The sequence below is a fragment of the Amblyomma americanum genome, chromosome 4, assembly GCF_052857255.1.
Source record: "Amblyomma americanum isolate KBUSLIRL-KWMA chromosome 4, ASM5285725v1, whole genome shotgun sequence".
Lineage (NCBI taxonomy): Eukaryota > Metazoa > Arthropoda > Arachnida > Ixodida > Ixodidae > Amblyomma > Amblyomma americanum.
This window is the reverse complement of record NC_135500.1, coordinates 98,937,325-98,952,392: the sequence shown is the minus strand read 5'-3', so window position 1 is coordinate 98,952,392 and position 15,068 is coordinate 98,937,325. Positions and strand designations below refer to the sequence as shown.

Here is a 15,068-nt window from a genome sequence, read left to right as displayed (position 1 = left end):
ATCCTTGAGGTTGCTGCAGGGACAGCCCCTATTAGGTTTGCCCGCACTTCACCATTATGTAACCCCCTCTTTTATGCACACGAACTGCATGCAGCCCATGCTTAGCCCTTTCATACCCTATTTAGGATACAGGTGGGGAAGATGCGGGAATGACAAAAGCGCCCACGTCTAGCCCATGCGGGACCAACGTAGGTGTTGCTCAGACAGCCCAAACTGCATGCCTACAACGCTTCGCCATTGTGAAGCCCATGGTTTAGCCCCTGCATTTTAAACACAGGACCCATGTAGGCCGAAGGCGGGAATACTATCTCTTCGCCCACACAAAACCACCGTGGCTCCCTCAAGCTGATGTACGGGCAGCCCCAAAAAGGGCTGCCCACACTTCATTATGACTTCACTTCACACTTCACTATGCACTGTTGCCCGCATGTATCTGTGGTGTGACCCAGGTGGGCTGCCTGCTCTTTTTAAGCCCATGCATCGCTGACGAGGGGCCCACTTAGGCATAAAATGGGTAGCCCAAAAGTTTTTTGCCGCCACTGCGCCCAACAGGGACCCATGTAGGTATATTGTGGGCAGCCACCAGCCCTCATTGCCCATGTCGGACCCGCATGGGCCCGCCACCTTGTGCTACTGGGGTATAATGCAAAAGTTTCCATAATAGCGTGGATATGGACGCTGATGACTGGTGATCAGTAGGGGAGGGATTATTCCTGCGGTGAAGTAAGAGGACCGGTGGTGATGATGAGCCGATACCCTCAAAAAGCGCCTTCTGCTTCGCAGGACATTTACTCAGCTATGGAACCCGAGCCACAATATGGTCCGGCCGACCCCGAAATCTTGGCGCGCTACCAGGCGACGCTGGCCGGGCACAACGTCATGCCGTCGGGAGTCAAGATGAGCCGCCAGCACAGCTACCACTCCGGCGGTGTCTACCGCAGCTGGCCCCCAACCACGGCCACGTCGCACTGATGGACCCAGGCGGCTGGCCGTTAGGCGGCCGCGCCATGATAAGAGGCCGTGTGTCACGCACAGTTATCGAGCGGCTGCGACCACGGTCCATTAAACGATCGTTATTCTATGTAAATTCAATGTACTTCGTCACTGACCTAGCTTAAACACAGGGCGCTCATCACCGAACAGGCTCAAATATAGCGTTTTGCTTTGAACATTAATGCGAGTGCATTTTGCTTTTGGACGGCCAAGGATTACATTTCTTCGAAATAAAACGAGGCATAGCTGGTTATCTGCGCGTACATACAACTCGACATCGAGGGCACTAGGTGGCGCCATGCGGAGCCTTACAATAAAACTTCTTGATATTGAAAGTAGAGACACTCTCCTCCACTTCCGCGCTTTCCTCCTCGAATATCCGGACCCGATGACAGTGCGCGCGGCACGCTGCGCAGGCCATCGCGCGCTCATTGAACCGATGTGTTCGCTGGCACAAGTGAGTGCGCCTTAGCTTCCGTTTGTTTTCACGCTCTATTAATAAACAAAACCACTATAAATCGATGCGACACGCTTGACTCTACTATGGGGCACATTTATCACGTCCTCTTTTGAGCGTGAAAGCGCTAACGGTTAGCGCTTGTCCTGTGTGATGTCAGTGCACGTTCAAGATCCCCAGGTGGTCGAAATTATTCCGGAGCCCTCCACTACGGCTCCTCTCTCTTCCTTTCTTCTTTCACTACCTCCTTTACCCTTCCCTTACGGCGCGGTTTAGGTGTCCAACGATATATGAGACAGATACTGCGCCATTTACTTTCCTCCAAAAAAACAATTATATTATTATAGCGCTGGTGCCATGAACATTCAAGCGCACTATTTTTCGGCACACTGCCGCTCCGATAAATAGAGATTTGGCCCAGCGCTACACGCCAAAAAACTGACGTTTGGGAAGCTGTCCTTGTGAATTCGAGCGAGGTGAAGATTGCGGCCGTTTCGATGGGTGCGAAAATGGTGGGAAATTTTCCCAAATGCGCGCTATGCATTTTTGTAGCAAGTTTCAGACCGAAAATTTTAAGTTTGGCTCATCGAAGTGAATCACATGGAGCGGTTTCATTCCCTGGTAAATACAAATTTCACAGCTGCTTGAAATATAGTTTTATTTTCTAGTTTCCTGCATTTTATTTACTATTGCTGAAGTGAATCCGGCTAAGGATTTTGCGCAAAATTTTTGGGTGATTGCGGTGCCAACCGAAGACTAGATTAAGTGGTGGAAGAATATTCTCTCGAGTCATCTAAGCCAAGTCCCTCGAAGGCATTTAAGGAGTGCTTCAGATGCCCATGCTGATTCAATATTCGGCACTGTAAACCGCGTTCATAAATGACGTAGTCATTCCGTGGCTGAGTGGGCTGCATGTAAACAATGGGCTTCATGGCTCCGATAATAAAACATATGCTTAAAGATGCTCACACAGGTAGCCGACGAGCGCGAGTATCCTACCTACGCCGAAACCTAGCCAATTCCACGAACGTAGTTGAGGTGGGCGCCGCAGCATACCAAACCGTGATAAGTACGCAGTGGTGACAGTGGACCACCGCTTCTCCACTGTATTCACTGCTATTGCAAGAGCCAAAACACCAGCGGCCGCGGAGACCATCGCCGTGGTCATGCTATTGCCATAAGGCATTACAAATCGCGAAGCGAAAGCGAGCACCCATGTCGAAACTTGTTGAGAGGCCGAGTTTGCAAGCACGTCGCCCGGATCATGGCCACTACACCCCTCACCAAGCACCACCAAATCACCTGGACACCAAGTCACGAGGAAACGGAGGGAAACGAGAGGGCAGCTCGAGGCATCCGCAATCGAGCGGGGCCATAAACCGTGCCCTGTTTTACCCCTCTACCTTCGAGTGATAACGCACGCCTCAAGTTTCAGCGTCTTAGAGACGCTTCTCCCCATCTCATAGGTCTCCGGTGCCGTCTCGTGTCGGAAGATATGCACCGAGACACCGCACCGGGGCAACAAAAAATTACGGCCGGACTTCTGGCCAACCTCGGCACAGCGGCTCTGCAGCAACTCACGGATTACATGAACGAATGCAGGTGCGCCGGCACCATTACACAAGCAGAGAAAACAGCCAATGTATACTTCGTCCCCAAACCCGGCAAGAAAATCAGCATCGAAAGCCTGCGCGCGATATCCCTCACGTCGTGCGAAGGAAAACTCATGGCAAGGGCAGTCCAGGCGCGTCTCTCAAACTACCTTGAGGACAACGAGCTACTGCCACACATGATGTTTGGATACAGGGCACACTTGTCCAGCCATGACGTGCTTCTGCAACTCAAATGCGAAGTCATCGATCCCGCAAGCAGAAACAGTAGCCGAGCGCTTCAAACCGTCGGCATCAAGCGAGGGTTTGACAACGTCAAGCACTCCACAATCCTCAACAACCTCCACAGCACGAACAGTGGCCAGCGAGTCTACTCGTACATCTGCGGTTTCCTTACGGACAGAACCGTGAACACCAGCACCAGCACATAACAACGCAAGTGAAAATGGGCACCAGAGGCACTCCGCAAGGGTCAGTACTATCCCCACTTCTCAACATTGCACTCCTAATTCTCCAACCCCTTCTCAATCAGGTGCAGGGCATACGCCACGCCCTCTACGCTGACGATATAACCATCTGGACAACCACACGAAGTATGGGAATGATTGAAGGAAACAGCGGCAACTACAGTTCAGAATTATGCACGGGCGTGTGGACTACGTGCTCTCCCGAAAAATCGGAACTCACTCTTCCGTCAACCCAAGTATCAAGAAACCATCGACATCCACGTTGACAGCTGACCCATCAAGGAAGTTCAGACACTCAAGATAGTGGGTCTGTACATAAATAACAACAACAACAACCTCCACACCCACCAGAAACTCCGGCTCGTGAGCGAGCAAGTCGCCAGGATAACGACACGGAAATTCGGCATGCGAGATGAAGATACTCAGCAACTTGTGCAGGCTTTCGTCGTAAGGCGCGTCGTCCACGCAGCACCTTAACTCAGCCTCTAGAAGCTTGACATCAATAACCTCGGCATCATACTCAGAACAGCCTGCAAGAAGGCCCTGGGCCTCCCTCTTGCGACATCGACGGACCATCTGTTACAATCAACTGGGCGTCCAAAACACGATAGACGAGCTCGTGAAGGCGCACCTCACGGCGCTGGTGGCGCACCTCTCCACTACTCGGACTGGCCGACAAGTCCTCAGTGATTTAAACATCAATTGCCCCGACCGTTAGACACCAAAAGCGACCTCCCAGCCTCATGGAGAGGACAATTCAAGGCAGCTCCACTACCCACGAATATGGACCCCGATTTTCACCAGCCACAATGACAAGCACGAACAGAAGCTATGAAAAGGCACTATGGCGGGTCCGATGGCGTGTTCTATGTCGATGCTGCGCGTCCCTAGCAGAGAATGACGGCCGTCGCGGTAGTTCCTCAAAATAAAACAATGAACGGGCTAGTACTAGCTAGCCAGGATATACTGGCTGCGGTAGAAGTGGCGATTGCTCTAGCTGCAACACAACCTACCTCGCAATAAACGCTTACAGATTAGCAGACAACGTATCGCAATCACCTCAGGGGCAGGATCGCACCACTAGCAGCTAAAATCTTGCAAGATAGCTACACCCGTGGCTAGCAACCTATACGCAAACACTTAATCATGGTACCAGGTCGCCAGGCCATCCCCGAGAATGAGAGCGCACCTGTCTCATCCCGAGAACTTCTCCCCCGGGCACCCGATACGGATGTCTTGGAACCTCCTACCCCTCTACTAACTTGCACGAAATCAGGCGGTCACTATTACGAGGAATCTGAACTCGTCTTTTTACCGGGGAACTCTATATATACGTCTCGGCCATTCTTAGAAACTTCTAATTATTGTTCTGTACTGCCGATTGCCCTAATTAAATCGGATTAAATGTCCAGCGGCGCTTCTGACCTTTGCCGAGAAATGGAACGAGACAAATGCGACGGAACCAACATTCATCCACAAGTTTAGTTGCGCATCGGATTCCATTTTAAAGGGGGTAACATCAAAACATCTATATTTATTCAATACACTTCAAGTATAAACAACAGTTCAGGCAGTATTTTGTGCACCGTAAAGGCGGGAGGCGTTCCCAAAAGAGAAAATATTGTACGCAACTACGCACGGCTTTACAGTGACATAAGGCGGCCCCTACTGCCATCGATCGCCGATGGTAAATAAAAAGCTTGGTCGCACAGCTCGGCATTTTACATTTATCTTGAAGAAAAGGGAACGGATAGGATAATTTGTGGCATGCACTCACTCGTTGTACAATGCGCGCTCCGTGCCGTGCTGAACCAAGACGCCGTGACGACTTGCCGTCTGCAACATCACTGAACGTAAGTTAGCGCTGTTATCGGACGGTTGTGCCGACGGTAATTTACATTTTCCATTCCTTTTATGCAGGCAGTGCAAGAATGGCGAAGAGACGCTGTTAGGTTTTTAATTTTTCTGCAGCAAACAAATAAAAGGTATGAGCTAAAAAAACCTTCTTGGTGCGTTTCCCTTCATATATGCGTTGGCAGACTTCGCAGATGAAGGTTTCTTAGGTTCTCCATGGTACGACGCGCATGCATGCCCACTCACGCCTGAAAACTATCTTGCAAGCTAACTCGAGTTCAATGCAAATCCACATCACCGCGGTTATCGAACACCGTAAGAAACGTCGAAAAACCACCTCTGGCATTTCAAACGCAGTGGTGTAGTATAGCGCGTCGCTGACGAATGAACATACGTGCACATGGGCGGTTTGACGTTGCCAAACCATTACACACGACCATGATTCAGGACGCTTCAACAGCTAATAGAGAGTTCTAGAATAGGAAATACATGTCTGCGCGCAGTAAACGCAAACATTTTGCGGGACATTACGGTATATGTTGCATCATTCAACGTACGCAGACGAGATAAATCCGGTGACAGTGGCGCCATCCGGTTTGAATGAAGGGAACAAATTCTGCAACAAACCGCTGCTCGTTAGGCCTAGGAGCTACCGAATCTCCAAACCAAATAGAAAACAGGTCAAATTTATCGTCCATCCAGTTTGTTATAAGCAAGACAAGACAAAGCGAAAGTCCCGTTCCCAGTTAACAGCCACTTCACGCGCCGATAGACCCAGTAACACCGACGAGTTCACTTAGAAGCGGAAGACTGCACTTCAGAGCGCGCCGCCATCCTGGCTGTCCAGCATCTGCTGCGTATGCTGCGCCTGACGTCAACGTCCTCTTTCTTCGAGCCTTTTCGCTGCATACGAACCACCACATTCGCTTCCGGCGTTTCGACCTATCAGGTGTGTCCATTATGGCAGATTGTGACGCTTTTTATTATGTGAGAAACTCAGAATACGGACCCTGAACCGCACCGAAAAGGAAGGATAAAGGAGGGAGTGAAAGAAGGAAGGAAAAAAGAGATGCCGTACTGGAGAGCTCCGGGACAATTTTGACCACCTGTGAAGCGGTTTTGGTAACAACTGAGATATGTGAGGTAGGCGTCATTTCCTTTCCTTAAAACCAATTTTATTTTCATTTTCCTTGTCTTACGGCGCAGTTCGGGAGTCCACGAAGATATGTTTCCTTTCCTCAAATTGTCCGGGCAAGGCGTCGCGCCGAACGGACGAAGGCGTTCCGTGGATTCCTTGGCAGCGCTGCAACACGCTGTCGCGTCCTCCTCTTAGACGAAGCTTAAGCGTCCTCCAATTTTTTTAAGGCCGGAAATACAGAGTTACTCGGCGGACACACCCAACTGCATCGTAAGAGAAGGGATAAAGGAGGGAGTGAGAGAAGGAAGCAAGAAGTGCCGCAGTGGTGGGCTTCGGAAGAATTTTGACCACCTGCGTATCTCTAAACTCATTAAACCACCCGGGAATCTTTAACTTGTTCTGACATCGCAAAGCACATGGGCGCCATCGAAACGTGGCCGCCGTGGTCGCGTTCGAACCCGGGTACTCGAAGTCAATCTCCCAAGTTGGCTCGCAGAATGGGAGAGGTGCCGTGGTCGCGTTCGTTACATAGTCATCTTGGTTTTGTAGCTACTTATAAACAAAAGACGCTCCTTGCGTCGAAGGACCCGGACACAGCAACTCCGCTGTCCCGCCTGCGGCCAATCCGAACCCCCTGAGGACAACTCCTGCACGCCGCAATGCAATGTCTGCGGTAAAGCACACCTGAGGGCGAGCAGAAAGTGCAAGACGCGCCTCCGCACCCCATACATCGTCAAAAAGAGGTGCTGGGATGCTAAGCGAGCCGCCGAGGCAAACGCCAACCAGACTCCCACCTGTCACGCTCCACACTAACACCCTAACCACTCTACGATCTTCAAGCCCCAGGCCCGCAGCTCACATCGAAGTCCTTTCCGGTGCTGTAGCCTGCCACACCGAAACAACCGTTCACCCCTAACAAGCCCAAGGCCCGGTCCAGCTCCTGGACTTGGACAAGGCCACCACCACCTTCAGTCCAACCGAGACCACCTGTCCACCCACCCGGCTGCTGCACCAGTGAAGTGAGCAGGTTAGGCGTAGTTTCCCAGGACTCCGCCAAACCCCTCTATGAAGAGCTGTTGCATGTCCGCGCGCAGCTCGCCTCCCTCCAAACCACCAACCTCCGACTCCAGGCACAGCTACATGCCCACCAGCAGGACCAAACCCCTATCCCGGTGCCAGCGGCCCCGGCCACTCCTACCCCCGCTCTTCCACCGCCACCTCTCCCTACTCGCGAACCGCCGGCCAAGAAGCGGGCCGCAGTAACACTCACTACCTCCCTGACCACACCAACGCCGACCAAGGGAACGCCAGTCCTGCCTCCCAATTTCGAACAACACATGGAGGCCAGAATTCAGGCCGCGGTGCAGACGTCCATCCAGGCCTTCACTAATCAATTCGACAACCTCACTTCCTATCTAGACAAATTTGCTCGCCAAATCGACGAGAAATTTAAGGAGCAAGAAGCTGGCCACGCGACAGCATGTGCTGCCGCGCCGCATACAAAAACCAGGCCCAGATTCACACCATCTCCAACTTCTCCACAGAAAACGACAGCTTCATTTATGGCGAGATCATGCAGTAGCCTCACCATCTTGCAGTGGAACTGTCGAGGATTTGGCTCCAAGCGGAGACTGCTTCACCAGTTCCCAGCTGTGGCAGACGACCCCGATGTGCTCACGTTGCAAGAGACCTCCAATCCCCCCACCCTACGCAGCTACGTGCCCATCGTCCCCTTTTATCCTACCCCCCTCGGGTTGCATTTCTTGCACGCCGTGCACTCTCTACTATCTCCCACACCTTAGAGGTCCCCGAAATAGATCATCTCCTCATCGAACTCATGCCGCAGTGCACTCGGGATACTAGTCTCTTCATCCTCAACGTATACAACCACCCGAAGTGTCTGCGGGGGGACTTCGACCGACTATTCACGCTTGCCAAGCGAGCCGCACACAAATGCTCCCTCCTGATTGTAAGGGACTTCAACGCCCCGAGCACGGCCTGGGGCTATAGAGCCGACACGCCCAAGGAGCGCAGGGTATGGCTAGCAGCTCAGCAAGCCAGCTTCTCTCTTCTCACAGGCCCCACCACCCCTACTCGCACCGGGAAGAGCGTCTGCGCAGACATGACTCCTGACCTTACTTTCACCCACCACCTCCCTCACGCTGCGTGGTGTAACACTCAGGAGAATGTGGGCAGTGATATATCACAACATTATCGAGATTCTCCTACAAGCAGGCCCAACACGTAGACCCCCTCGTGATGCTACCCTCACGAAGTGGGACTCGTTCCGCACCTCCCCAGCAGCCCGCACTCTAGACACCATCTCGGACATAGCCACTTGGTGCGACCAACTTCAGCGTGACGTCCGCGCCGTGACTCGCCCACTCCCAGAAGACTGCCCTGCAGACCCGATGGATTCCCATCTCCTGCACCTATGGGAAGCCAAGGCGGGTCTCGAACGGAGGTGGCGGCGTCAGCGCTGGAATCCCGGGTCCAAACTAGCTTGCCAATAAAGTTTTCCATCGATCCATTATGCGGGCGTAGAATGAGGATAAAACTTTTATTGTTGCATTGTTCTATACTGGGAATGGGAGGTGGGGATGGTTCTTGCGCTGGGTGGCAGTCCCTATTCTGGGACGTCATTGGCCGCCGCTGCTGTACGTACTCTCTAGACCAGGGGCCGCTGGGCCACAAGGTCCGAGCTGGAAAGCGTCGCCTCCCAGCTCTGCCTAATTGGCTGACCTATAACGTGTAATTGTGTACTCTACTGGGAGGCCAACACCATCTGGTACAGGCCAGCATACTGCCTGCAGAGTTTCCACCTGCCCGTGAATGTAGGATCCACGTCTTTTAGTATGGCGGAATTTAAAAAATACCCGGTTTGGAGCCGTCTAAAGTGGCACTCCTAGATTCTGTCGAGACCCTTAGCGGGTCTCGGGAGTACCCTTGTGCAGAGGCGTAGAAGGTTTGTAATATCCGCGTAAGAGATTAGTGGGATTGGCATGATTGCCGCGGCAGAACCGGGAAAGTGGAACCCAGTGGAAGGAACGCTCAGCCAGCCGCGTGAGCCGCCTCGTTCCACTCAAGCTCCCTAATGACTGAAGCAGAATCAGCATTTGAGCAAGTTGGTATTGCATCTTGTAAAAATATATCAGGACAACGGACAAGGAAGACCGAACACAAGCGCTTACTCGTAACTGGGCGTTTATTCAGGAAACATACAAAAAGAACCAAAAACCACCAACAAAACAAAAACCTTCACGCAGGCGCATCAGGATAGGTGCTCATGCAGGCGCCTCAAGATAAGAAAACTTCCTTTCATGCAGAACCACCCTGGAGTCGGCAACACACGTGGGCTGATTCTTACGGATGTGATAGGCCTCTGAAACCTCTCTGGTCAGCTGATTAGGGTGTCGAAACAAGATTTTGGTTTGATCGAGCAAAAGGCTTGCAACCGCTGCACTTCCAACAGTGCTTAGCGAGATTAGATGAAGGCGACTTTTTCAAGGACAAAAAATGCTCTTCCAGGCGCACATTAAGGCAGCGGCCTGTTTGACAGATATAGGCCCGGCTACAAGAGGAGAATGTGATACACCACTCCTTTTGCACATCTGACATAGCGGTTCCCGTTGTTCACGGTGCACCGATTCCTTTTGTCGCGTACGCCGCTGCTAGAGTGCGCAGCAACCTTCGCACAAACACTGCTAACTTGTTCAGGGGCAGAGAGGAGAACATTAACACCATATCTGTTACCAACGTTTTTTAGTTAAAAAAACCGGTGATCATAAGGAATAACTGCAACATTTTTTTCTTTTTCTCCTCCTCTGAACCCGTAAGAAGGGACCTATTGAAATCTTTTACTTTTTGAGAATCTTGCTAGAAGCTGGAAACAACACATCCTCCGGAAGCCCAGGCAATCTTACTGTGTTCACATGCTCACAGAAGCTTTCTTTTATTTTGTGAAGGCACGACTTGCGCAAAGACGACCCTAAGCAGGCGACAGCAATGCCGCACTTCACAATTTTTGAATGGCTTAACTTGAAATTCAGGAGAGGTTTCATTTACCTCGTAGAATACATCCAGCACACATGATCCTGCATAAAATGAAGTTTTATGTCAAGAAACTGCAGGCAATCATTTGTGAGATTTTCGAAGGTAAACTGCAGTTCACACCCATATTCTTTAAAAATCTGAATAATGTACACCGCCCTTCTTGTAAATTCATGTATGTCAACAAACACCAGATAGTCATCGACATACATGAATTTTTTTAAGACCACACATATTCTTGTCAATATAAGAGTCAACTCGAGACAAGAAGACATCACTGAGGACGGGAGCTGCTTTGGATCTGATACAAACGCCGGTCCTTTGAAGAAACAAATGCCCATTCCAGTCAACAAAGGTAGAAGACAGATAAAACGATAGCAATTCTAAAAACAAAGGAACCGAAATACCACAGGCATTGAAAAAGCATTGTTCATCATTATCCCCGGTAATGCAATCACTAACAATTTCATCAAAGTATCATGTGGCAGCGAGTAGAAGAGGTCCTTAACATCAATACTGAATGCAGACGCTCCTTTAGGATTGTGATTCCTAAGGTAGGCCACAACAGCCGAAGAATACGGCGTCGGATATGGGACCGCTAAGGTAAGGCCTTTTAGGTGTTTTTTGCGGGAAGCATGAAACGACATGTTGCCAAGTAGACCGGTCAGTGACAATAGCACAGAATAGTTTGTCGTCCTTTTGAGTTTTGTCCGAAAAGAAGGCTTCGAGTGTTAGGCCTTCAGCCTTTTTTACATTAGAGCGCAAATTCTCAAGGTTTAAACGCAACAAAAGTTCCAGAGCATGTTCCTTTACCTTTGTAGCTTTGGCTTTAACAAGTCTGCAATTTGCTTCCATTGCCTAATCAGCCTTTTTCTTAAACAAGTGCTCGGGTAAAACAACGAAGTACCCCTCTTTATCGGAAGCAGCTACCCGCTGCTCACTGGATGTCAAAAATTTACCAAAGAATTCAATCAACGTTTGCTCTTTTTCCCATCCCCACAAATTTTAATCTCATCTACGCATTCCACAACGCACCTGGAACGGTCCTCCTGAGGAACCTGCCTCGAAATAATTTTTGCAGTTGAAACCTTTGCAACCTTATAGCCGCAGGATGTGCCGCATCCTTTCTTCAGAATTGTGGCGCCATTCCCGCTTTTACAAGGATTGCTTGCGTGTAGCCTGCGGCGAACTTCCATGCCATCGCAGACATTATCGTGAGCGGTGCGACCTGACAGACAAACATATTGACTTTCTCTGTAATGCGGCTCGCCCATGGGTGCATGACAAGAAGGAAACTTCACCCCTGGAGGGAAAGTGCTGGTCTTAGGAGGGGCCATATTTCGGATGTTCATCGCAAGGTGTGGAGCTCGGACCGCAGTTTTGCCTACAGCCAAATCTTCATAAGGTGCAAATCGCACTTCATGGTCCTCGTCTATCTTCCAAGGGAAATGAAACGATAGCAAACATCACGTACTGCAACATTTCACCCTTTGACACTTTTGTGATAGATCGCAAACGCCGACTAACGCAGACTGCAGCAAGTTGTGTTTGTCGGTTTCGTACCAAGGGCTCCTTGCAAGTTTGCTCGGCAGACCTGTAGCCTTCACAGCTTTCGTTTAGATTTTTCTGCGCGCTTAGGTCTACCGCACAGTACCTTGAGATGGAAGTTGTCGATTGCTGGCTATGTGGGTTCAGAGTCGCACTCTGACGGAACCACGGTCAAGACGACGCCCGTTCCCACCGCCACCAAATGGACACGTCTGCCTACGAGTTAAAGGAGTTTGGTGATGGTAGGAAGATTACGAGTGGGCTTATTCACATTTTTACAAGCATGAGGATCAAAAGTGGGGATTTCAACTGCACTCGCTGTCGAGTTTTATATTGTTCTTCGTCCCTAAATTCCCCAGGTTGAGGACGCCCTCTCTGGGATGGGAGTGACCTGAAACTCTCACTAATCCGCACAAACTCACACCATCGCACATAAAGACACGTCCCCATCACATTTTGAGCCCGAGAGAGAGAGGAGGATGCCGTCGTGGTCATGCCGAGTGCGGTAGGTGACTCCAGCTGCCAGCCAAAGGTTCCCACGTGCTGAAGACACCTTTTCATTAGATTGAACTGACGCGCAAGGCCGGAACACAAGGTAAGGAAGAGCGGCCGAAAGTGGTCATTTCTCCTTTGAGATGCCTCGAAGGTTGCGGGCGATCACCGCCAGCCCGCAGCAGTGCTCAACGCCGAAGAGCCACCGGAAACGAGGTCCCTTTGTCGCCTGACATAGTCACGGCGATTGGAGTAGATAACAGCCGTTCTCTCGCCGCGGCGGCATAGGAGACTTCGGAAAGAGGTCCAGTTGTGCTCAAACTTCATGCCTCCGCTCTTTCGGGTCCCATACTCCAACCAGGCAAAGCTCGGTAATTGCAACCAGCTGACACCTGGGTCCATTCCGTGTGTTCCTTCACGGCTGGCCTGGGAACGATCACGATCGAGTTGCTCGAAGGCACCCAGTCGAAACTGGCTGCCAACAGGCGAGACTTGCTGTCGCCGTTGCTAATAACTAGACTTGCTGTCTCCATCCTTAACAAGATGGAAGCAAGGCAGCAATGTGGGCTAGTTGGTTCTACATGTGATGGGAATAACGCGCTACACAAGAAACAATCGACAATTGAAACGATCGACGGACGGGCGCGCTTGTCCCGTGTCTGTCGCTTCAGTTTGTTCCTTGTGCAGCGCGTTATTCCCATCAATTGTAGATGGAAGCTGTCCGCAAAGGTGTCCGCACGAGCTGTCTATCATAAGTTGCATGGTAATTAAAATAAAATATAAAAGTTGATTACGCAACAGTTGACAATCAACATATAAGTGATGATAGTAGTGATAGTTACTAAATAGTAAAAACAGTGAAAGATAGTGATAATGATAGCTACTGACAGTGACAGTGCTAGAGATTGTGGCAGTGATGGTAGTGAAAGTGATGATAGCTCCTGATAGTGATAGCAGTGATAGTAATAACGGTAGCTACTGATAGTGATAGCAGCAGATATATTGACAGTGACGATGATAGCGGTAGTGATAGTTGGTGATAACAATGATAATGCTAGTGATGATGATGATGATTATAGGGAGAGTCATAATATATCGAGTGATAATAGTAAAGATGAAGATAGCGATAGGAAAAAAGGTGGGTCCGAGTGCAGCAAAGGTCGTCGGTTCGACTCCAGCAAAGGTCATGGGTTCTAGTCCCATGAAGCTCGTTGGTTTTAGTCCCGCAAAGTTCTTGGTTTGGAGTGCCCAAAGGACGTGGGATCAGGTCCCACGAAAGTCATTCGGACGTCATGATAGTCATGAACGTCGAGATAGCTTGCCCGTCTCGAAAATGGATGGCGCAATAGCCATGGATGTCGGCAAAGATAAGCTTGCTCCCATAGCACAAAACAAAAAGGGAGGGAGATCTTAAGACTTAAGTGCAATCCTGTAATCTGAGACCCTGCGTAAAACGCAATAGCTAGGCGTAGAATAAGCCCTTTCGTGCAAAGCAGCATTTTCACGTTTTACAGCCGTTGGGGCACCCCTGTGTCAGCAAAAGTTACCCACCAGCAAATTTAATAGCACAGCTTCCTGCGCGCCATGTTTTGTTTGATATTTGAAGCGAAAGGTTCACTATGCTGCGTAAAGTCTAATCCGTCGTGCGTTGCCCGTTGACCTTCAATTGAGCCAGACGTCAAGTGTGCCTATAGGCCTTACCATATGTGGTCCGCCATGGTGTCGCACCACTTCACCTTTGATCTTGACCTTGCGAATCGCTGGTAGAGGGCGGCAGAATAAGCCGCAGCGTTCGTTGGGTGCCCAGCCTCTTGCTATTAACCATTAATTGCGCTGCCACCAGCCAGGGTGGTAGGGTGAGCGCGATACCTATCCAGTGTGCGGAAGGTACTCAACATTGCAGACGCCAAACCGCGCCTTCTTCACAGATACGCCACAGCTTCCGCTCTCAAACCAGAATCAACAGTAGTTAAACCCCGGATAATTCTAAGAGCGTTAGCTATTATTCGTCACGCTTCTCGATTTCTTGGCATCTACTACCACCTCCCTTCGGCGTGAAATTTTCCAAGTCCGAGGAATTCAAGATGGCAGATCCCATAGTAAATCGATATGGCAACCCAATTGGCGACGTCATTAATATAACGAATCGGTTATTGATTGGTGAGGTCGCTGATTATTGACGTTATAATTAACTACTCAAGTGACTATGTTTAATCGCTTAAAACTCAGTAATATCGAGGTCGGCATGAAACGAATTAGATATTTGGAATCTTCTAGATGAGTGAAACGTTAGGCACCAGTGTCAACTAAGAACTTAATATTTAGTTACGATTGGGTTTAAATTTAATTGCATATAATTAATTAACCGATGACGCCGTGATGCAACTAATGGCATATTCGTAACGGGCTCGATGAATAGAACATTTTAGACACCAATATCGCCTAACTAGGTTAATATT

The 15,068-nt window shown here is 50.0% G+C and overlaps 1 protein-coding gene across 1 annotated transcript in view; it reads left to right on the top strand.

The window, feature by feature from the left end:
• The window catches only part of LOC144129705 (uncharacterized), a 36,787-nt gene extending 35,727 nt beyond the window's left edge, over positions 1 to 1,060 (top strand). Inside the window, exon 2 of the mRNA XM_077663803.1 lies at positions 784 to 1,060. Coding sequence (XP_077519929.1) covers positions 784 to 972 — 189 coding nt within the window. The 3' untranslated portion in view covers positions 973 to 1,060. The remainder of the gene's footprint in view (positions 1 to 783) is intronic.
• The last annotated feature ends 14,008 nt before the right edge of the window (positions 1,061 to 15,068 follow it).